Genomic DNA, 23932 nt, shown 5'->3' on the forward strand with positions numbered 1-23932 from the left:
AAGTGCGTCTGCGAAAAGGAAGTTCACACACGAAAACACAAGCAGTTCCCGCATGCTGTTGCAACCATGTTCAAAGCTGTGGAGTAGCGGAAAAAAGCATGTTTAAACTTAATTGCCTTTACCACTGTATCAAATGTTTTCAAGCCCACAGCCGTCTTTAACAATGCTGAAAAAGCTTCTCTTAGACATTTGGATAATACCTGTAGGTCTGGGTGAATATATTTAATTATTATTATATATATTATGTATATTTAATGATCCATTCATTTTACATTTTTGCTGTTTACGAAATAGCAGTCATGTGTGAGCGCATTTACAGACTTTAGTGATCAGTAAAACAAGTTACTAGTGACTAAAGTCATGATGACTGTAATCCTGGTCTTTAATAAGTTTAGTCTTGATTTTTAGTCGAAATTTGCACGCTTGTCACATTATTGTCATTGTTTATATCTGAATCACACTTTTGTAATAACTCAGGCTTTTCCCTCAGTGAGCTGCTGTTCACTGCAGGAGACGTGAGCCTACTCATTATGATTCATACTGGAAGGCTAAATCTGTTCCAAAACACTTTTTGAGCTGTAAACATGTTATCTTACATACAGAATCAAATTTTCTTCTTGTGCCCCAAAAGCCCTTGATGTATGAATTTCTGTAAGCTAAAACTTTTTACAGTAAATATTACAATCATGCTGTTATGAGAAGCAAAAATCTTTCCAGCACGTGTTACATGTTTGATGTCTAACAATATAAGTGGTGCACTGAGGCTAAGGATGCTTCCTCAAAGACTTCTTTGGACCTGTTCAACTCTACCTTGAACAGTAATATTTTCATATAAACCACAATAAAGGAACAACATAATGTTTAACACCTTACATTCAATTTGAACCATAATAAAACAAACAGTACTAAACTGCCACAGTTTTCAGGATAATAGTAACATGATAGTTTTGAATGTATTCTACAGTTTAAGTCTGAATTAGGGTTCTTTCAACTATAAGAAGATAAAATTCGGCTGTTTTTTTATTTTATTTTGAGATTTGCAGGACTGACCACAAAGGCTTCAGAAAGTGAAAGGTAAAATAAAAAGCTTTATATCCATCCAGGCCAGTTGAGAGATGTAATCTCTCCAGCATGTCATGGGTCTGCCATGGGGCTTCCACACAGTGGGACATGTCTGCAACACCCCACCCAGGAGGTGCCCAGGGGGCATCGTAGTCAGATGCCTAAACCATCTCAAGTGGCCTTTCGATGTAAAGGAGAGGGGGTCTACTTTTTGCCCTTCGCAAATGACTCAACTCCTCATGCTATTTCTAATAGAAGGGCCAGCCACCCTTCGGTCATGTTATTGACTTGTTGCCAATTAACCTTATTTTTATAGCACGAGTTCACAGAAACAGCCATCTCAGAGTTCATCATACTGTAAGGTAAGGTTAATACAGAATTAGAGAAAAACCCCTGTGAGCAACCACTTGGGGGCAGTGTGGAGGAAGAACTCCCTTTCAACAGGAGGCCACTGCAGGCAAAATCAGACTTTTGTAGGGGTAACCACAGGGAAACAATAAAGAAGACAACCATTCATAATATGTAATAATGGCATCTGTGTTACCTGTTGCAATCATAACTACACAATTTATCAAAAAGGAAAGTTTTAAACCTAATCTAGAGAGTAGATTAGTAGAGAGGATGTCTGTGTCCTGAACCCAAACTGGGAGCTGGTTTCATAGTAAAGGGTCTTGAAGGCTCTGCTTCTCATTCTGCATTTAGAAACTTTAGGAACCACAAGTAAGCCTGTAGTCTGAAAGTGAAGAGCTCTGTTGGGATAATATGTTACTAGGACGTGTTTATGATTTCACTCAAGACTTTTGTTTATGAGAAGGTTTTCTAATTCAATTCTGAATTTAACAGGGAGCCAATAAAGATAATCTAATAAAGAAGAAATATTATCTCACACAAGTCTATGTTAGTACTCTCACTGTGGCATTTTGGATCAGCTGAAGGCTTTTTTAGAAAACTTTCAAAACAGCCTGATAATAACTTACAATAGTCCAGCAGAGGTAACAAATGCATTGACGGTTTTCCAGCATCACAAACAGGATGGTTATAATTTTAGTGTTATTGTGCAGATGAAGGAAGCTACCGGAATATTTGTGTAATGGATGAGTTAAATGACATATCTTGGTCAAAAATTCCCCACAGTGTTGCTGGAGGCAAGAATAAGTATTATATAACACAAAATATTTTTGAGATTTAGGTCCAAAACTGAAATTAGAAGTACACAATTTCACATCAAAGCTTTTATAGCTACAATTTTATTTGAATTGTGTCACTTGAAGCCGCAGAAGGCAAAATTGTATAAATAAAGTTTGGAGTCACTGACATAGAAATGAAAATGTATGCAGTGTTCTTTAATAATAATACTTAAGGGAAGCAAATACAACTGAAAAGCTGTCAGTCAAAGCATGGCAGACTTTTATGTGTGAGAAAGACACATAGTTTACATGAGCAAACTAGAGTCTATCAGACAAATATGATTAAAACCAGCAGCACACATTTCCTTGGTCTCTGCAGTAAAATAACGAATGCGATATCACATGCCTCACCGAGCAGCACAGAGGCGAGTCCAAGCCTGATGAAAGCAATATTTACTTATTTCTCACAGTTTTCTGTTGACAGACACAAAACAGCTCCTCCGCAATGAAACTGTGTTCACAGTGAGGTCAGTTTTGATACAGCTGTAATCAAATGCACTTAAGCCATAATCCTACCTCAGAATACGGTGAACATTCTACCTCTTCCTCTCGGCTCTTTCTCCCCAGTTCTGTCACAGCACAATGCCACCTTATTCAGTATTACATGAAAACAAAGCTTCATATAAGTATGTTCAAACTCATACGAAGCTTTAGAAAAAGGGTAAAGTTTTGTTAAAGGTGTATTTTAGTGCAAAGTACACCATTCATAGGGTGCTGCTACACAGTAGCTTACTTGACTAGGCAGGTGACCCACATGCTGAAAGGCCACTGGGTTCAACTATTTTCTGCATGTCATTCCCCCTTGCTCTTTCTCTACTTTCTTGGCTACTGTCCTGCCAATTTCAATTACTCCAACAACATACTACATATGTATAATATAAACTCTATACATACATTTCTTTTAGTGTTTTACATGTTAATAACCAACACTGGGTTTTGTTTCATAATATTTGCCTATGCAAAAATCAACCCTATTAACTCTAGGGATGGTCCATAAACAAATACACAAACAAACATTTATTGTCTCCTGGATATGGAATCCAAATCCAGTTTTCATGATCCTCTGTCATGATCATGATCCTTTGAGTTTGTTGTAAATTTTTTTGACATCTGTTGAATCTGCATCTAATTCATCATGGTACAAATATCCAAATCATCCCCAGATGATGAATTATATCCAGAAATCTTATTTTTCTGTAATCTGCAACAGATTTTCTAAGTATGTAACTAACTGCAAAAACAGTTAACATGGTAAACATTGCCATTGCCATTCTAAAGTGCTAGACGCTTCCTCGATGCTTTTTATTGCTCTTTCCTTGTAGCTTAACTTGACATCTGGTCATAATGTGGGCACAGGAATATAAAAACATTTTTTCCTAAGTCAGTCTTGGATATGTAAATGGTAAATGGCCTGTATTTGTATAGAGCTTTACTAGTCCCTAAGGACCCCAAAGCGCTTTACACAACCAGTCATCCACCCATTCACACACTGGTGATGGCAAGCTACATTGTAGCCACAGCCGCCCTGGGGCGCACTGACAGAGGCGAGGCTGCCAGACACTGGTGCCACCGGGCCCTCTGACCACCACCAGTAGGCAACGAGTGAAGTGTCTTGCCCAAGGACACAACGACTGAGACGGGGCTCAAACTGGCAACCTTCCGATTACAAGGCAAACTCCCAACTCTTGAGCCACATATGGATGCTGTATAATTTTAATTATAAGACCAAAGAAGCTACTTTTCCTTAATATAATTACTCTCCATCAATATCTCTGCCACTACTCATCCATCTTCCTCGTTGTCTTCACCCTCCCTGTTGTTTCTCTCTTAGCATCTCATCCATAATGGATGTGCTCCAAAACCTTACATACATGGATTTTGTTTATGTGTGCAGTGGTGTGTGCAAACACACACGCCTGTATAAATTCTGACCTAGTTCATGGAAGCAGCACTGGTTGCTGTTGAAGAGAATTTCAATCCCTTCTCAGTGAAACAATCACATGATGATTCATGTTATTACACTTTAAGATGTTTTCCTTATGTTCGCTTTCTGTTTTTGAACTATAACTCACAAGATTACTTCTTTATGTTGATGTTTTTTCGGACTAAGCTACTTTATGCAAGTGCAAATAGGTAGATCAATGCTTGCTTAATTTTATCTTCAGCTATATTTATGTACATTCTCTGTCTTCCTTGGTCACACACAAACGCACATTTGCATGAATTTCTAAACTGAATACCATGCATTCACTGTTTGTCTGCACACAGTGCCAGTGGCATCTGAGGCGCCCACTGGCTAGTGTTCCATTCAGTAAGATGAGTGACAATGACATTTCTGGGCCAAAAGGATAGCTGAGGGATAAAAGCAGACATGTGTAGGGAAGGGATGGAGTGAGAGAGCATGGAAACCCACTTGCCGAGTCATGCTCAGTGAGCTGTACACAATTTCTAGAGGGTCAAATGGTGAAGCAGTTGCTTTTCTGTGAGCTCACTCTACTCATGTTTTTCAGAACAGTAAAGACTTTTATTTGCTCCAAGTTTGCTCTTCAGTTTGTTGCAATTGAATAATTTTGTTGCAATAAAAAGCAGAATGCAATGATTTGCATTTTCCAGAAACCCAAATTTTATTCACCATAGAATGCAGAAAATATATCATATCATAATGTTTAAACTGAGAAAATGCCCGAGGACATTTTGAATTTGATGGCAGTGACACATCTCAAAACAGTTAGGAAGAGGGTCATATTTACTGCTGTGAAGAGCCCCCTCTTCTTTTTTAAAAACAGCCCATAAACATTTGGGAACTGAGGAAACTAGTTGATTAACTTTTAAGAGAGAGATGCTGCCCCATTGTTGTCTAATTGGCTTCTAGCTACTTGACAGTCCTGGGCCTTCTTTGTCATATTTTTTGTTTCACGAAGCAACAAATGTTTTCAATTTATGAATGATTTGGACAGCAAGTGGTTAATTAAGCACTTGAATTCTTCTACTATAAAGCCAAGCTCTTTAAACAGTATATACCTTTAAGCACTGATAGTGTTTTTCCAGATGTGCGAGCTGCAAGTTCCAGTACCATCAGAGATGCAGGCTTTTGAACTGGGCAGACTGGTGAACCTCTGGCTGTCTTTACTTTTGACAAACCTAGTGTTTCTGCATTCTTTTCTTATGCCCAATCATCTTATAGAGCTACTGCCAATTCACCCAATTAGCTACAAAATGTTCTTCCAACTGTTGTTTATTTTTCATCTTTTGAGATGTATTACCATCAAATTCAAAATGAGCTAATGAAACAGTATAATGTCTCAGTTTAAACATTGCTGATATGTGTTTCTACAAACAAAAAACCTGTTTTGTTTTTTAAATAATTGCATTCTGCTTTTGGTTGCATTTTCCACAGCATTCTAACTTTTTTGGAATTGGGGTTGTAAATGAGGAGGGAAGATAATAATAATGGACAGAGATAAAAAAAAAATAACAATAACAATGAAAAATATAAGTAACTATAATTTGTGCAACCGTGCAATTAGTTTCAATTGTATTTTTGTGCATTTAACAACATTTTCTATTGTGATGTATGTATTTCTTCATTTAATTTTTGGACCTCCAGGTCGTAAGCAATATTTAAATAACTATGCTAAATCTTCTATTTTAATGGAACTAACTCACGTTTAACTCACATTTTGCAGCTAACTGTTGCCATAAATCTCCCTTAGGTGGCACCAGAGGCCTGCATTTGGTGCTGCAAGCACAACAATGTATGCTCAAGGGGCTTCCTCCCATGTATGGAGATTGAAGTGGTGTTGCAGCATGGCCTTCTGGGTAAATGTCATGTGGCACAGAGGGCATCTGAAAGGCTTAAAACCAGTGTGGACACCTATGTGAGACAGATTATTCTTCTGAGAAAAGACTTTTCCACAGACCAAACAGAAATACTGTCTGTGTTCCTTCAGGTGGCCCACATAGCTCTCAAAGTGCTGAAAGACTTTGTCACACTTTCTGCATAGGTATGGCTTTTGGAACACTACTGTATCCGAGTTATCTGCAGCAAAAGGAATCTTGGACAGAGGTGTTTTAGGGTGGCAAAAAAGACTAGAGTTCCTTAGCTTTCCACTTTGTTGCAGTTGGTTTGCCTTTGGCATGTACTTCTTTTCCTCTTCTGGTGAATCTTTAACATCTTGTTCGTGTTGGTTTTTGGAACTATTTACCAGTTTTGTGTCAGCTGCAGAACTGATCATGGTGGCTGTAGAAGACATTAGGTCATGTAAAACTGCAGAAGGGTGTGGATTATCTGCAGTGTGAGGAACATGAGACAATGGGTTGCTTGTGTAACATGGCAGAACATCTCCTTCTTTGCCCAACTTCAGCATGTCAAGACAACATTCTGCATCTTGAGATAAGTCGATTTTGGCTTCTCTGAGTTCTCTCAGTCCTATAGTATCCACCTTGGCTTCTTGGCCGGCTGTCAACCTGGGGTTTACCATGACTGTTCCAACTTCCTTGCTATTTGTTTTGTGGATGATAGCGTCGGGCAGGGCTGCATCCCTTTCCTTTGGATTATCAAAGCTGGAACCAAGCCACCTGCTGCTGAGCTGCTGGGTTTCCTTCTCCTCTGAGAGTCTAGTCAGATTCGAGAAAGGCGTGGTGGGACTGAGGTACTGTGAAATAGCCTGGACACACTTCTCCACCACCTGGCTCATCTGGAGTACACTGGCTGCAGTCAAGTAGCTCACCAGTTCTCTCTGAGGGACCTGCATACCAGCAATGGATGAAGCAATAATGAATATTAAAGAAACAGCACCAACCATAAGAAAAAGAGGACTTATTATACTTCTTTGTGAGCTTCTGAGACCGTGAGTCATGCAGAGCTACTATAATAGAATGTAAGAATAAAAATATGGATTGGAAAATTTGTACAATAGGTTCCCCCTTAAAATAATATTCCTCTTGTTCACTTTAAATATGGATCCTATTATAAAACTATATCTAGAACCTTTCATTATAGTACAGAAATGAGTGATTATACAGTAAAACAAACACCTCAGCTCAAAAGACTTTTGATATATGGCCATGTTCAGCTCTGTGATTACAGAAACACTAGATCTTGCACCTCTAGGAACCCTGTGTAGCAGGACAGGAGTAGTGTCTTGGCAACCTTCACGTTGGAAACAACAGCCACACTCAGCTCTGATCGGCCTTTGTGAAGCAGGAACTGATCACGCAGGAAGTCTGAGGATGCTGCAAGCACCACTCTGTGACCTTGGAACTGGAGAGGATGGACAGTAGAGTCCTGTGGCCTGCCCAAGATGAGCGTGATGTCACAAAAGCGATGTTCTTCTCTAAGATCATTCATTTTGCTGAGGATGGAGTCCCCGTGGTTGGGCAAACTAAACTGCAGAGTCTCAGAACAGCCTGGCATGATGGTCTGTCTATAGTAAGAGCATAGTTCTGTTATCATATGGATGCAAGTGTGAGCTGCATAGATAACCTTAATTTTTCATGTTTATAAGAAGGCTTCAAAATGTGGATAACAACCATGTTTTCATTGTCATTTTTCAAATAGGTTTTGGGCCCTGTGTAGGAGTGAGTATACTGCATATGTGAAATTTAAACACTGTAAAAGTTTTGGCATTGTTGGATATAGCATAACATTAGCCCTAAATAACATGATTTACTGGCAAATTCAAACGTGTCATAATCAGTCAAATCAATATCTAGCGATCCAGCCCCACCTTGTACTGCAGCCTCATGCCGTGGTAACGGTTCCTGGGTGAGGAAGGATGCTTTGCTTGGATGGGAACCCCAAATAACTTTGAGGAAACACTAGCCTCTCTATTCACCTGATCTCCTTACGGGTTCTGGCGTTCCTGAGGTTTAATTAACGCTCTGCAGATGCGAAAGGATTTATTTCGGTAAAGAAACAGGCATCCTGACTTCTAGTGGCTCTTTGCTGAGGAGGCTCGTGGCAGCAGTGTGTGTGCGGGTGCCTGCGTGCGTATCTACGTTATGCAAGAGGGCATGAAGTAATTAACCCCTTCAGTGCTTTTAGTTCAGCCGTTATATATATATATATATATATATGTATATATATATATATATATATATATATATATATATATATATATATATATATATATATATATACACACACACATATCTGTGTGTGTATATATATATATGAAGAATTTGTTGTTCTGCTCAAAGCAAAACACAAACACACTTCGTTCATGTCCTCCTTGACTTCTCAGTGTACATACCTATAGGTAAAAGCTTTACATGGTTGGGACCTTGAAATTAAATACATTTGGTTTACTTAAAAAAACAAAACAGTTTTAATGGGCTGTGTTGGTATTCACTGATATTCACTGTCCCACCACTTGCAGCCTTGGAGCAAATTGAACAGGTGGACTCAATTTCATGTGGCATGCTTTTTTTTATTTTCTGTAATATTTTCTCAGTTTGGTCACCTCAAACGTAGAGCTCTGGCCTTGTGCACGGAAGACCCTCCCACCTTCTGCACGTCAAAGAACTATTCTTTGCCTTCGAAAAACACGAAGCAATGATTTAGAGTAAACTGCAACTGAAATACACACTATCAAGGGTTTATGTATGTTATGACATGCATAGGTTCTTTCTCTTCAGCACCCTCTGCTGGTCATAGTGGGAATAATCGCCAGCTTATATTTTGGTGGGGTTTTTCTGTGTTCCTGTGAGTAGAGGAAACAGGAAACTGGCTGCTTGTTAGCCTGCAGAATATGTTGTTGCTCTTTAAAACGTTTCTGCCTTGGAGAGTTATTGCTTGTGAGTATTAATGTACAACATGTTTACAAGTTTATTTGGTGCATTTCTATTACATAGATTTGTTTAGAAACCAGTTATTTCATCTGCTATGTTTATCTTTGAGGAAGCTAAACTCGCTAAGTTGTATTGTGATCATTGACTGTAGAAAACATGGACGACGCCACAGGTCCCCAAAAATGAAGCCAAAACGTCTCTATCACCCCCTGGTGTCTGGCTGCAGTATAGGTCATAAACCCCGCCTCCTCCATGTTAGCAGATGGGACTGGGGTCAGACTAAAATAAATTAATTCTCCTTAGATAATTTTTTTCCAAAGATTCTTTCTTTTGTTTTCAATAGTTCTCATCACGCTGATTGATGTTCAAGGGGTCTCCTTTCCCATAAGTTTGATTCTAATTCCTACCGCGGTGATGTTAAATTGGGGTGAAACGTCATCATAAGAGCTTTGACTGACAGCTGCAGTCACGGAGAAACTTGCGTATCTCTGTTCGCGAATAGCAGATAGAGCGTAGGCTCTGAGAGGAGGACGAGCGTTTACGCTACGAAAACACGACCGAGTGTTTTAACCTGACAGCCTGAGGTGTTCTTCAGTACTACCCGACAGAAGGACCCGAGGCCCCGCTGCACTTTTTCGGTAAGTTAAATGTGTTTGTAAGCTAATCCGTAACTACCGTCCATAGCTAGCTCCTGAGACCTAGCTAGCTAAAATGAGCCCTCGGCTGTCAGGGTTCGTTTAGCTAATCTGTGCAGGTGAATGAATTTACTGAAGAAATCAAGAGAAACGCCCCGGGCTGCTCAGTCACTAATTACTGTTACTGTACTTTTATTACAAGTATTATATTATACTGTAAAAGCAACAGGCTGCACCCTGCTTCAGCTCCTGTGCAGAGCTGAATATTAAATATGTGCAAACAACAGCATGTTTTCAGTCTCTTGCCACATCTGTAAAGACAGAAACAATTTTTTTAAAAGCTTGTACTTCAGTAACTCCTCATTAATCAGGAACTATGGATTAAAGTACTGTAGTGTACTGTAATACTGTACTGAAAAAATGTAAGAGAAGAACTTCAGATCCTGAGTGTGTGAGGACAGAAGAATCAGCTTTATTTCAATATTGAGGGATAAAATTTATTTAAAATGTATTTATTTATATCTGAGTTTGATGGTTCTGTTGTCTTTGTGATTACAGGAGCTGCCCTCAGATTCAGACCTCAGCCCCATCGAGTGACAGCAGACAGATCATCCAACATGTTCATATGTTAACTGTAAAATGAACTGATGAAAACAGTACAAAGGTTAAAGTACCACACGTGCTGTAGTGAAAGCTGCAGCTGTTTTATTGATAAAGTTAAAGACAAAAAAACTAAAGGATTAATCACTCATGTTACTGTGTCACTATATATCAGCATTAACAGGACCTCAGTTTGGTGTTTCACAAAGCTGCTGATCTCAGACCTGCACAGCTTCCGTTTTAAACACTTAATGTACTCAGCTGCATGAAGAGCATATGAGATTTTGTCTAACACAATTAAATAAAACCTGATGAAGGTCAAAGGTCATCACTTGTATGTTGAACTACAAACTTGTCATCTGGAATTTATTCACAGTTTTTTGCAGATAGTGTGTTATTTACCATAAAGTGATTCAGAGTTATTCATACCAGAGTAACCAGAGAGGATCACATATTTTTAAATATATAACTTTCTACAGGACTGAATATAATATCTTTATGTAAAAGTCCGGAGCCTCTGGGGAGTATCAGAGTATTTATAACATTACACAAACCAAAGGTCTCATCACAGTGTTCATGAAATGCTGGGTTTATCCATCTCCTGGGGCGGGCCTACGGAGGAGTGCTGAAGATTTCCCTGTGAGGGAGCTGCTGGTGAAGATCATGAGTCCTGCTTGATCACTGCCATGAGCTTCAGTGTTCCTGGTGTTTCTTAAATGATGCCTCTTACAGCGGGTCAACAGAACTTATGGCACAGGACAGCTGGGATGAAAGAAAGGGAAGAAGTTTCTCCAAACCTCTGGACCCAGGAAACCCAGCTTAGTCCTGATGGTCTCCCTCACTAGTTTATCTCCAGGGTAAATGTAGCTGTTGATATAATATGGACTCTATTATTAAATGAAAAGAACAAATTAGACTACACTACTGAAACCTCATGCTGTTGTTTTTAAAGTCTCCATGTTACCAGGCTGTAGAGATTTAAACAGTTTTAGATCCATTACACTCACAGTCTTATGTTAAAATCTCAAAGGACAGCATTATATTTTTGATATTAACAGTAACTCTGGGCCTCTGTGGAGTGTGCAGCTGATCTCATCGCTGTCTAAAAATGGATAAAAAAAAACATAAGTGTTGAAGACTATTAAGAGTAGCAGGTGTGTAGCATCGCTAACTAGCTAGCAACAAGCCTTCAACACAATGCGTATGCTAGCGACTAAGCTAACTAACGAATTAACAACAGAGTGATTTTAGAACTATAAGATGATAAGCTGTGTGTCTTTTTTATAACAGTGACATGGTTGTATTTACCTTAAACCAGCAAAAAAACTCGAGCAGCCGGGCTACGTAAAAAGTGTAGGGGGGCGTGTTTGCGGTCACGTTCAGCGGGTGTGTGGGCGGGAGCGTTACACAGTCGCTCCACCTCAAGTCACTACTGCGCAGACTCTGGCTCCAAATTTGCAAGATGGCAGCCTCCACAAGCGGGGTATTTTGGCTTCATTTTTGCACAATGGTAGGAGGCGGGGTCGCGTCGTCCATGTTTTCTACAGTCAATGATTGTGATCAATACTGAGTCGCTGTTGATTACACATACTATATAACAGTATAGTTCATATCCTAGAAGTGTGAGTTAAAAGGAAAAGACATCTTGTAACATTTACTTTGTGTTTGTTTTTAGTTTTACGGGAAGAAAAGGATGTCAATCATTGAACTACTGACGAAGTGAAAAGGCTTAAACTTACTTCTGCCTCCAATGTTCATTGAAACCGTTAGCTGTCTGTCAAGTTGGGCAAAGGGACGCACAATAAGGACAGAACAATGTATTTCAATAATCAATCATAAAGAGAAATATGGTTGGTATAAACTGAATGCATTCTAATCAAGTTTTAATCAATTTCATTTGATCAAATTCCATTAAATTTTACATTTTAAATTGTACTTATGTTACAAAATTACATGGAAAATTAACATGTAATTAATTTATGTAAAGTCAGATATTAAATTTTTTTGTGTGTATTCAAACCTTCTTTTTGCCCGGGTTAGGCAATTAGAAGAAAATCTGTCTTAAAGGGACGGTGGCCTTAAAGTAAAAGGTGCTAAAACACCTTGTTTCAAACAGTGTAAGATAAACTTTGAGCAGAGATTAACCTGAGAATTAGCACAATAGAAACCCTTTAAGGCACAAAACTTCACTTATATAAATGAAGAGCTTTTACAGTCATAGTACATAAACATGTTCTATCATCATTATCTGTTTGTATAATGCACAAGCTTGAAGACCAAATATGAAGATTGTCTTGTTTGTCTTGCTTGTTTTGCAAGTTTATTTTGAACACATTCTTCTATATTTTAGCACAAAATGTATCTCTATATATCTTGAAAAATATAAATTGTGTGGTCAGCTGTGAAATGCATTTGACTTCTTTTAATAATGTGTGGACAGAGTTTTGCATTCCAGTGGTCATATGATGCAAATAGATTGAAGTTGCTGATCTATGCGAACCACCTCAAGGCGTGGCTTTGGGGCTGCACACAAAATGTGTATTTATTGAATTAACTCAAAGAAAAAGCATGTGAGGATCATCAGTGGCAGGGTCAGGTCTAAAGAGCTAATAAATCTGAATGGTTGCTACACTGTTCCAATTTGTGCCAGAGGATAATATTTTTGAACTTTTAAAGTGTTCCAAAGGAGATGAGAAAAAGAAAGGATTTTATCCAAAACAGAATCTTGGAGAGACATCTCTCTGTCTTTGGTAACAGAATTTCTTTGTAATATCAACCATTCGTCACAGAACATTTTGTTCAATCAGGTAGATTTTGAATTTTACGTATACATATGTTTCCCTGTTGCAAATGGGCCAAAAAGTGAGACGCAACAAGGTTATTGCTTTCTGTTTGACCAAATCTTCCCAAAATTCCTGTCACCTGTGGTTTTTAGGTAACCACTCATCCCGTGGTTATTTCAGTCAACTTTGTGGTGTAGAGAAACATTTCCTTGCACTTTTATTTATGTAACCATGTTGATTTAAACATAGACATAGACTTTATTTAATCTCACACTGGGGAAATGAACTTGTTACAGCAGCACAAGTGACAGGAAAAAAAAGGTGAATTAGACATGGATTAGAAAACAATGTGTCATTTAGCTAAAAAAATAATGTGACTATGTGAGCTTTTGTAGCTGAAGTCTCTCTTTTATATCACTGTCCCCAGTACACTGAATAAAATTTAGCAAAATTTGCAGTGTCAATAAATCTAATAAAGCAGTTGTTCTCAGACTGTGGTATGTGTACCGCTGGTGGTACATGGGTTCCCTCTAATGGTACGCGGGAGGACTCCCCCCAAATTTTTAAGATTAAATAATATACCATGTTCTTTATGAGGGTTTTCTGAAAATTTTAAATGTACAGTTCTGCTATCACTTCCGACATAAATTAAGACAGGAAACTAAACAGCAGTGACGTTTGTAGGGTTACTGAAATTGTGCTAGCTGGTATATAATGATGTGGTGGCTAGCAACACAGTCAATAATATACTGCTGCATGGACTGCATTGTAAGGTTTTAAAAACTGAGCTTTAAAAAAAACAGTGGCAATGAAAACCGAGAGAGGCCGACAGTGATCACCGACTGTTTTTAGGGGCTTGTTCAGATTAAATAGAAGAAGATACAAAGCTTTAAAACATGTTAAAAACGCAACAGCCTTAATAAACGCAGAGTAGTTTGGACCCAGAAGCAGGGGTCCATAAATCATCATTTAAAGACCGGATTAAAGACCGGTGAATGTTTTAATGCAGTGCAGTTGTTATTATTATCACTTGTCACATCCTGTTTATGACAGTTAAAATAAATAACATTAATATAAGAAATAAATAAAAAATAATTATTTTTAATTAATTAAAAATATACAGATACATATTTTCTATAGTTGTTTGATTTAACTGGATATTAGGCTCATCCAGCAAGGGCATTTATACATTTTCTAAAAAGAAATTTCATTATTATTTTGACGCTTTGGTCCTCCATACATGATCAGAGTGGCGCTCGTTATGGAGAATGCCGTTTATTTTACTGTGCCAGCTAGAACACCATCGATCTATAATGCTTAAATGAGTAAAACACATTTTAATGTCGTGGCTGGGAGTAGGCTCACGACCTTAAAATAGGTCAAAGCTATAAAAATGTGTTCAAGGAAAAGTAGCCCACAGTATTTTCATATAAACTGAAGCGAAGTAGACCTGTAAAGGGGCCCAAAAAACGTAATTAATCACGCATCCATAAGTAAACACTGTTGCTGATGGCTGATATATCGACGTCGTTTTTATTTTTATTTTTTCTACGTCAAACGCGGAAGGAGCTAAGTCACGGGCGAGGGCAGAGAGACAGAAGCGAGCTTAAACAGAAAAAGGGGCATTCTGCTCCGCCCTCAAACCTCCATAATCTGTCGCTGTATCAGTGTGTCCGCTCATAACGGGAGGTTTTTACGGTGGAGGTTTCAGTCCGTGCTCTATTTGACCTTAAAGCAAACATGTCGGGTTAAAAAAAAAAAGAAAATACGGAGAGCTGACCTACAGTGTAGTTAGTGTGGAGAGTAAAACGAAGCAGTCGCAGGGAAATATGTAAAGACCAACAGGATGGCGTTTGAGGGAGAAAATAACGAAGCAGCGGGTACTTTTATTGACAGCTATGGTGAACATTCAGGAGCCGTCGTAGCTTAGCTGTAGCGCGAAGTTGACCCAGCGCTGGACTACACGCCGACCCGCAGACCCGAGCGGACGGAAGGGAAGCTGAAGCTGAAACGTAAAGGAAGGAGAGTAAGTGCGAGCGTGTGTGCGGGTGATGCTGCGAGGAGTCATTGTTGCTATAAATTTAATCGTGCTTATGGTTAGCGCAGTAACTTAGCTAGTCGAGCTGGGCTTCATCAGTTGGTGTGTGGCAGTCAGACTTGCTAAACTTTGCTTTTTCACAGAAAGTTTTTGCTGAGCATGTGCCTGCCATACTTGTGTTTACGTGGTAAATATAGAAACGGCTGCACACAAGAAACTTTCTAAGAAAATCCATTTAGTTAGATTTTCACTGCAGTCCACTCTCAGTTTATCAAACATGCCCGTGTAAAGAGAAAGACTCTAATGATCATTGATTTGGATCAGGATTTTATTACAGCCTATATGTACTGCTGTGCCCATCTGCCATCAGCAGTGCGTTATCAACCAGTAATTCGAGTTTTGAAAACCTGAAGAGGCAGCACTTTTACAGACCTTCAGAAAAAAGCTGACCTTCATGAAGACCCCCTCTGCAGAGCTTTGCATGTTTGTTGACGTGAATAAAGCGATGTCAACTCAGCGATGTCAACAGTATAACTAGTTTAACCCTTTATTACCAGATTATATACCTACGTACATCATTTGAGTATGATGCTATAATACGTTATATACTGGGACATGGCATTCTAATCTGGCATTCCATTCTATACCACGACATTCCAATCTTTACTGTGACATTCCATTCTATACCACGATATTCCACAAATTACTGTAATGTTCTGTTTAATATGACATTTCATTCTATGAAATTCCTTTCTATATTATGACATTCCAATCTTTTACTATGACATTTCATTCTATACCACGACATTCTACACCTTACTATAATGTTCTGTTCAATATGACATTTCATTCTATACTATGAAATTCCTTTCTGTACTATGACATTCCAATCTATACTACGACATTCTATACCTTACTACAACGTTCCTTCAATATGACATTGTTTTCTATGCTATTACATTCCATTCGGTGTACAGTCAAATTGTCTATTAAACTGAACTGTACAAACATATTCGATTGTGGAATTGTATAAAATGTTTGTATATGCCATATACGCGTTGGCACTCACAATGTCTCATCAAGATTGGTTCACTCGTATAGGAGGAGATAGGGAGCATACAAACATGTATAGTATGATTTCTCTATTTTGTTAAACTTTGGGTGTTCAGGAACTAATTCACTGGGGAGCTGCATCCTAGAATTATTAGTTTTCTATACTCTTACTTGTTTTTCCTTCTTACCTCTGAGCTTTATCTTAGGAATTTGCTTTTTTTCAGTTAGCACTCAATGAGGATTTAGCATATTTCAGTTTCGTCTTTATGGTCTACAAGCGTGTAGTTTTAGTTTTGTTTTTATTACTTTCTTTCTCAGTTTTATTTATTTATTTATTTATTTATTTATTGCCATTATTAGGATATAGAGACTATTCATTAGGAGCATGTATTTTAGAACTTAAGAATAATGCAATTTTTATTGGCACTTGATTGATGATCATATAGAATAGTAATCCCAAGTCTCACCAGGACACAAATGCATGTCTCATCAAGTGTGTTGTGATGTTGTTACTTCCCATTCTTCTCATAATTCTTGTCTTTATTTCAGTTAGTCTTGCTCATTTAGTTTTGTATTTTAGTTTAGTCTTAGTTAACTCCACTAACCTCCCTGTTACTGGAGTTATAGCTTAAATACATAAAGTGTAAAATGTATTTAAGCTATAAATACATAGCTCAAAATATGTCTATCTTGAGTGCAAACTACACAACAGGGACACAGTCTCTAAACCGATTTAAGCCTTACATTAGTGTGTCGTACAGTTCCTCATTACAGACTGTCTGTGATAAGCCTAATTATTACAGAGGCCTGTAGACTGAACTCATTGTCATGTTGGAAATGGCTTAATTGTATTGCATGACATATTCCTGGCACCCCAGTACAGAACTCACTTTAAATTGGTGTGAATAGCATGTCTAACTAGTCTAAAGACTCAAACAATGGAGATTTGTCCAGCTGCTTACTGCCTTCTTCCAAAGTCTCCCCTGCTTCTTTTAAATCAGTACTTTAGTGAAAATGTCTGGCAGCTCCTTCCATATTGTAACAGATTTTATTTGCTGAAGGTTTTTAGGCAGTAATCATATACTGCTTTTAGATCACCAAGGAGAGGCTCCTGGGAAACCTTTGAATGAAAACCACTAGGAACAGGTTGCTTTATATAATGCTTGCAAGAGCTCGCAGCATTCAACACATATAAATGCAAGGTACAAAAAATCAATCAACCATTATCTTAATCTAAATTCGTGTCCTCCCTGAAAAGGCATTTGTAACAGCTTACTCTGATTTTTATCAGTAAACGGGAATACTTTAATAGCTGGAAATATTGGTTGCTCCAATTGAAAAGGATACAGACCAGTTGAACAGGAGAATGATCTTCTTTATGTCGTTGGAAAATGAGCTCAAGTATGAATAAACTCCAGCGATAAGGTCGGTTGCACAGTATTAGACCGTTTTGGTAAGATGTAATAAAAGGGGATTCCCTCATCCCTTTAATCAACAGCGCTCTCAAGAACCTTTGACAAAAAACCCAACTTTGAGTCTTCATGGGGGTAGGCTTTATTACAAACCTTTTATATTACAAAGCTTGCTAGATTCATGATTTGAATGGATTCTTTATAGTAGTGATGATTAATTTTGCAAGCCTGTACTCTTGAGAGCAGTCAGTTTCCAGTTCAAGCTGTATAATTTTTGAAATGTTTGAATCATCTGTCATCAATAATACTAAAAAGAATTCTTATTCTGACTGTATACCATTTGAAGGAAAGTGCTGGTGATAGAGTAAAGACGGGTTGAGGTCAACATTTATCACAACAAGGATATACTGAAGTAGTATAAGTATGTTAGGTTTAGATCTGACATATATACAGTTTACCACTGCTGTCTTATTTTAGCTGTAAAATAACCACTAATAGCCCTGGTAATGTTTCAGTTGTGTATGTAGGCAGAGCTAAGACAAATAAACTGTTTTATTTACTGGAAGGACAACATCAGTGACACAGGCATGTTATGGGGAAAGTACATTATTCTTGCATCAGTGTGTGCAGATTTTATCCAGGTCATGTACAAAGAACCACACTGTCAGCTGTTGCAGTGGAGAAAAATTAGTTGAGTGGTTTAAAATGGAACAGCACGATGAGAGCTTCATGTTGTTTCATATCACAACTTTCTTTAAATAATGTTTATGACCCTATTAGGAACCATCACAACACAGAGAGACTTGTGGCTAGATTAGAGCAAGGTCTAAGGAAGAAAAACACCCCGTTGTTGTGGGGTTTAGTGTGCAATGCAAATGTGAAATTGCTCAATTAATTCTGAGCCTGAACTTTATTATTTTCAGACAGCTTAACAGCCTTCTTCACTTGTGACTGAAAGTCTGTGCCAGCATGCTTCACAGTTAGCAACTTGTTGTGTGTTGTCGTTTTTAAATAATGTACTCGATGATTTGCTCGTCACCTCTTATCTGCCTCTTATCTCTTTCTCACCACTGCATTCTTTATATTTTGGTTGATTGACCATCACTGACCATTCGCAGGAAACAGCACTGGTGTATTTTTAGCCAAAAAGTCACATTGGGTAAAGTTCCAGCTTACCTCTGTCTCTTTCTCTCTATCTGCTGAATTAGTTAACCATAGATGGTATAAAAGATGGATGTAATCACTGTGATGTCACCCACTTGTTTTCGACTTTTAGAGTTGAAGTCTTTATGCTAACATTTGGTGTAGGAAGTCATATTTGGCCTACACGTCAGCTTATTACTGTTTAGTAGCAGAGTAATAGCAGTCTAACAAAACAGCACAAGCTTATTGGCTTGGCTGTGTAACTCAGTGAGCCCTTATATTTGTCAAATGATCCATTAAAATGATCCAAAGGGCATAGAGTAACATAGATACAGTGAAGAGGTCCAGTTCATTGACTCCAGTTAGAAAATGTGAGGCACACCACAGCATCAAGGTAGATGAGTTATTAAAGCCTACCTCTTTACCCTCTTTTGAGTTGTTGTGAAAGAAGTTTGTACCAGCCTGTAAACATGCTTTTTAATCTTCTAAATGTATGCATTTCAACATAGGAAACTATGGGTGTCGCCTTCATTTTTCTATTGCTTATGATGTTACTTGGCAACAGATCTTGGGTAAACAACATTTTGCTACTTATGTACTTTGCATATGAAATAGCTAGTGTAAAGAACTAAACGTACACATGGTTATACCTATAATGTATGCCAATACCTAAAGCATCATAAAGAATGTGCTGAAGGTGGTCATTGTCACTAGATGTTGTTGTTTTATGTGGTTACTACTTGATCCAAGAATCTTGTGTAAAAGAGCTGGTACTTTCTGATAAAATATAGTTATATATTAATCACGTAGGGAAATGCCAATCTTGACTTTTTCCAGTTTCTGTTTAATATTAATACCATGACTTTGGGCTTCCTGGAAATATCGAGTACTGATCTGATACCAGTGTTAAATTAATCCTTATTGTGAGATTGAAAATCCCTTTTAATGTATAACGTTAGTGTAGACTTCTAACATGTATGGTACATAGATCATCTACTCTAAAGTCACTGACTCCGTTTCCTTATTTTTTTTAAAGTGCATTTTCTTTAAACAGTTTAGAGACGGTGTCCCTGTTGTGTAGTTTGCAATGATTCCAAATTACACATCATGCACTATTAATGTAGTCCAGCCTTCTCCTCTTAATGCCAGAACAATTTCTCTCGGGTATGTCTCCAGCCAATAATTTGATCAGCTAATGGTGAAAAAGAGCAGGTCCTTGGTCCATTCAGTCCACCTCTCTGCATTCCTGCCACAGCTAGCAGCAGAGCTAACATAGCACAGAAGAAGCGAATAGCTGAGGGACCGTATTTTGGACGTATTTCACGCTTCTGCTTGTATGCTCGCAAAAGTTTTTAACATTGGTAAAAGTGACCTGATAAAGTGAGCCCTTCTCATCCTTGTCATGTTTGGTCAGAAATCTTATTTAAGAACACGGAAGGACGTGGTTTTTGTGTAACTCTTATTGGTGAGCCTTTATTATGCCAGGCACGATTATTTCTCTTCACCTGTTTACTGTCAGCTCCTTGTCTGTGAGTGAGGAATACATATTCCTAATTTGACACCGATCTCCTATTGATACTGAGTATCAGCAGATAACCACAGCCAAGGTATTGGAACCGGAAAAAGCTGGATGATATTGGATCATGTCTAAATTCTGTAAGACAGCATCAGTACTGGTAATAGTATTTACGTAACCTTCATCAGCTGTGAGATGTCTCTTGCCCACCAGAGTCATTTGTTTTGGCTTTATATTTGCAGTGCTGTGCAGCTGCATTTCACACATACCCCTGTAGCAAAGAAGCAGTTTTTTACTCAGTGAGTCACAGCGCTCTCTGCAGCTGGTAAAATATCATGGACATGAGCAAAACTCTTCCAGTATGTGTGGCAACTATTCCTATTCGGCAGGTCGACTAATCTCTTGCAGAAATCAGATTTTTTTTTCTGCTGTTTTCCTTATTTGCTGTTTTTTTTAAGGGTTTTTTTCTTCTTATAATGAAGAGAATTGGGGTGGGGTGACAACTCGTGACATTCTGGACCCTTTTGAAGCCTCATAACCCAAGTTATCAAAAATCGTGCTGTACTGATTACAGTGACTCAGCTGCTAATGATGAATAAGTGATTCCAGCAGTCAACCTTCCATCTATCTTTTTTCTTTGGCTCATCAAGCTCAGGGTCACGGTGAGACTTGAGGCTTTCCCGCTGTCATGAGGCGTGATGGAGGATACACCCTGGAAATGTTGACAGTATAATTTCAGCACCATGCGAGAGTCTTTGCCGCATACAGTTATTATATGTGGTGACACTAGGTTTTTTTTGCTCTTTTGAAGCTTTGAAGCTTCTCACAGTTTTACTAAAAGATGGGTAAATAATATTAATCGAGTTTACAATTTGTTGTGTTACTGCAAGCGCAATATTAGCTTCTCAACAGAAGTAGAAGCCGACACGGGAGGTGTTTCAGTCTTGTCTGCTCTCTTGATCACCATTTGTGTGTAACTCAGAAACTGTTGCAAACATATAAGTAAATGGTGTTGCAGTTGTTGGAGTTGTGAAACAACTCCTTATTTCTCTTGGTTTGCTTTTGCTGTTGTGTGTTCTGGGTGTTTTCTTCGTAATGTAATCGGAAAAGTGTTTTTTTTAAGATGTTAATTGTATAAGAAAGGGCAGTAATGTTTTATATAGCACAGCCTTGAGTGCGGGTTTTCATTCCTTCCATTTCCATTCTTCACTGAGTTGGAGTATTTCTACATACATAGCAACAGAAGTAATGTAGGTAAACATGCACTGCTCTACTTCAGCAGAAAAAAAGTGTTTACTTACATTTTCCTTTCCACAGAGTATGTGCAATTTCTATGTTTTGTGCATGTTTTTGGGGAAGTGTCAACATGCTAAAACAAACACAGCGTTGTGTCAGTATATGGTAAATGGGTTGAATGTGTTTTTATGAACTTTAGTCACAACTCTGTTATGGCTTTGTTTGCTCAGTTACTAATATTAAATCCCATAGTGAAACCAATCCTTTCCAGTTGCAGTCTGTTGGTCTCTATTCTGATGCTGTTTTCTTTTAATTAGTTTTCCTTTCTTCTGTGGGGAAAAAAATCATTAAAATATTGTGATATTTTGTCAAAAGACAAAAGGGGGATTTTTACATGTGACCTTTTGAGAGATAACAGCAGCGCAGGTTACTTTAACAGAGGAGCGTGTGTTGACTTGTCGGAACATAACGATATAGTTTCTTTATCTTCACTGTGCTGCAGGAGCCCAAACACTAAACACAACCAATTAAAAAGTACCTTAGATAAAGTGGAATAGCTCGGCAACATAAATATAATATGACAAAATTAAATAGTCCAGACAGTCAAGATAACACAAAAGATGGGGTCAGTGAGTAGAAATTTAAATATAATACGATAAGAAGCTTGATAAGTAAACATGTAAAGAGCTGATTGAGGACTTGGAAATAAAAAATTTAATACACATCTAGGACCAAAATAGTCAAGATTGTTACACAGGTCAAACAAGCCTCTGTATAGCTTGACATCATTAGTGACTCCAGAGTGTCATACAGCACCAACAGTGCATCAAGCAAGGATGCAACCGTCTAATTGTGAAGCCAGATTAGTTTCTATAGATAGCATCGGTAATGGTAAGAAGGGACTTTTACTTAACTAGATAGTTGTGCCGGTTAGTTGGTGTTTGTGAAATCATTAGATGTTTTCCTTTCATCAAAGTCATCAGTTTTTTGTATTTGTCTGCAAAGCTCCTGAATAAAATTGGCATTTTTACAACCTCTTCTAGAACTAGTGAAAGATGGCGATTGAGAGAAGTCCAGCTGGCCACTGTGATTTTATTTTCTTCTGTTTTATCCTTTTGCTGTGTATTTTATTATGAGGGTTTTTTTTGTTTTTCAATTGAATTGGGGTGTGGTGCTAGCTGATAATGTTTTGGACCCGTGTGAAGCCTCATGAGTAAAGTTAGCAAAGAAGTTGTTATACTGAATACTAGGAGTCTCTCAAGTGTTGCAGTAGACGATAGTGTAATCTCGGAGCCTATCCAAGCTATATTACATTCCTAAGCCATTGTGAAAAGCCTTGGCAGCACCTAGAGCAGGGATGGGCAACATTTTGAGATGATACATTGGTCAGGCAAAGTTCAACAGCTCCGCTGTTCTGGCCTGCAGCTGTGCTTTGAAGATGCTCTGAAATGTGGAGTGCAGGTTCAAGTGTCACTACTCCAATCTCACCAAGACTGCAAAGACTACCATCTCATAGTGTGGTTTCTTGCTGAATTTAATGTGTAGCTGAGCCTCCTTTTGAATCCACACTCACACGTGATTTTTTTTTTTGGCAGGAAGTGGTTTAGTTTAACTTTCAGTACGTCCAAGTCATGGTCAAAATTCTTAATGAATGGGAATTACTCTGTTATAAAGCTGTGAATGGTAACCACTAAAGTTTTATGTTCTGTGTAAAATGTAACTTTGATGTATTTGCTGTGATAATGTCACTAGTCACTTATTAAAAAATATTACAATATATTTCATTCTGCAGCTGTTTAGCCAGAACATGTTTTCCTGTAGCTTCCAGTATTTTGTCAGTAAGTTTTGATACTATATTTATTAAGATTGTTATTTAATAGTGTTGATTCTGCGTGGAGTAATTTTGTGCCTGCATGCCTTTTTTGTAAGTCTATTTCCAATTTGTGTATAGTATTTAAAGCAGTGTAATTATATCTAGTCTACTTATGCTATAGCTGCTATACAGTAACTACTAATCCACTTCCAAAACAGCACATGCTATTTCTGTAATTTCTCTGCCAGTCCTTGTATAGATCACCCCCCCCCCCCCCCCCCGCCCCACTGTAGTACTAATTCTTCAACTTTTATCAGCTTCTACTAAGACGAGATCTATGCAACAGAGTCTGCTTTTTTTTTTTTTTTAAAAAATACACAAAAATTAGGAGCAATGCAGACAAATAACACAGTTTAGATAAAGGAGGAATTCATTTTAAAGCTGGATTTTACTGGCTCTGTCCAGTAGAATGAAACAATCTATTCTGAGATGTGTTTGAGTGAACCTGGAGAAGTTGTGACCAAAACAAAACAAAAAAATCCCAAACTATTAAACAATCTCTTTTGTTTAATAAAATATAGAAATATATATAAGCATTAGTTAAAAGTTTCAATAAAATAAGTTGCCAGAACAAGAACAATGATAGAATGGAGAAAGGGTTA

General features: G+C 38.0%; 2 protein-coding genes and 1 long non-coding RNA gene across 4 annotated transcripts in view; 2 read left to right on the forward strand and 1 right to left on the reverse strand.

The window, feature by feature from the left end:
• Window positions 1-267: 267 nt before the first annotated feature.
• Window positions 268-8293, reverse strand: LOC146514480 (zinc finger and BTB domain-containing protein 26-like). 2 transcript variants are annotated; one of them, XM_085168814.1, is made up of 3 exons: window positions 7979-8293; window positions 7357-7675; window positions 268-6997 (listed from the first exon to the last, which is right to left on the reverse strand). In XM_085168814.1, the coding sequence occupies exons 2-3, from the start codon at window positions 7663-7665 to the stop codon at window positions 6011-6013; spliced, it is 1296 nt and encodes a 431-aa protein (XP_085024940.1). In that variant the 5' UTR covers window positions 7666-7675; window positions 7979-8293; the 3' UTR covers window positions 268-6010. The 2 variants fall into 2 exon arrangements, with proteins under 2 accessions (XP_085024940.1, XP_085024939.1); XM_085168813.1 differs by having other exon boundaries at window positions 7357-8293.
• A 561-nt stretch (window positions 8294-8854) lies between these two features.
• On the forward strand, window positions 8855-11569 carry LOC146514481 (uncharacterized). Its single transcript, XR_014875112.1, has 2 exons — window positions 8855-9679; window positions 10235-11569. It is a non-coding gene; the product is annotated as an uncharacterized LOC146514481 (long non-coding RNA).
• A 3077-nt stretch (window positions 11570-14646) lies between these two features.
• Window positions 14647-23932, forward strand: part of LOC146514482 (tyrosine-protein kinase JAK2-like) — a 35819-nt gene continuing 26533 nt past the window's right edge. The window contains exon 1 of the mRNA XM_085166514.1: window positions 14647-15085. The gene's annotated coding sequence lies outside the window, so the exon portion shown is untranslated. The remainder of the gene's footprint in view (window positions 15086-23932) is intronic.

The sequence above is a fragment of the Neolamprologus multifasciatus genome, chromosome 7 (assembly GCF_963576455.1).
Source record: "Neolamprologus multifasciatus chromosome 7, fNeoMul1.2, whole genome shotgun sequence".
Lineage (NCBI taxonomy): Eukaryota > Metazoa > Chordata > Actinopteri > Cichliformes > Cichlidae > Neolamprologus > Neolamprologus multifasciatus.

Coding starts and splice junctions, on each gene's coding strand:
- LOC146514480 (XM_085168813.1), bottom strand. CDS start 7,704: ATGATAACAGAACTATGCTCTTACTATAGACAGACCATCATGCCAGGC. Junction 6,998..7,356: donor GCTACACAGGGTTCCTAGAG/GTGCAAGATCTA, acceptor GCTGGTATGCAG/GTCCCTCAGAGAGAACTGGT.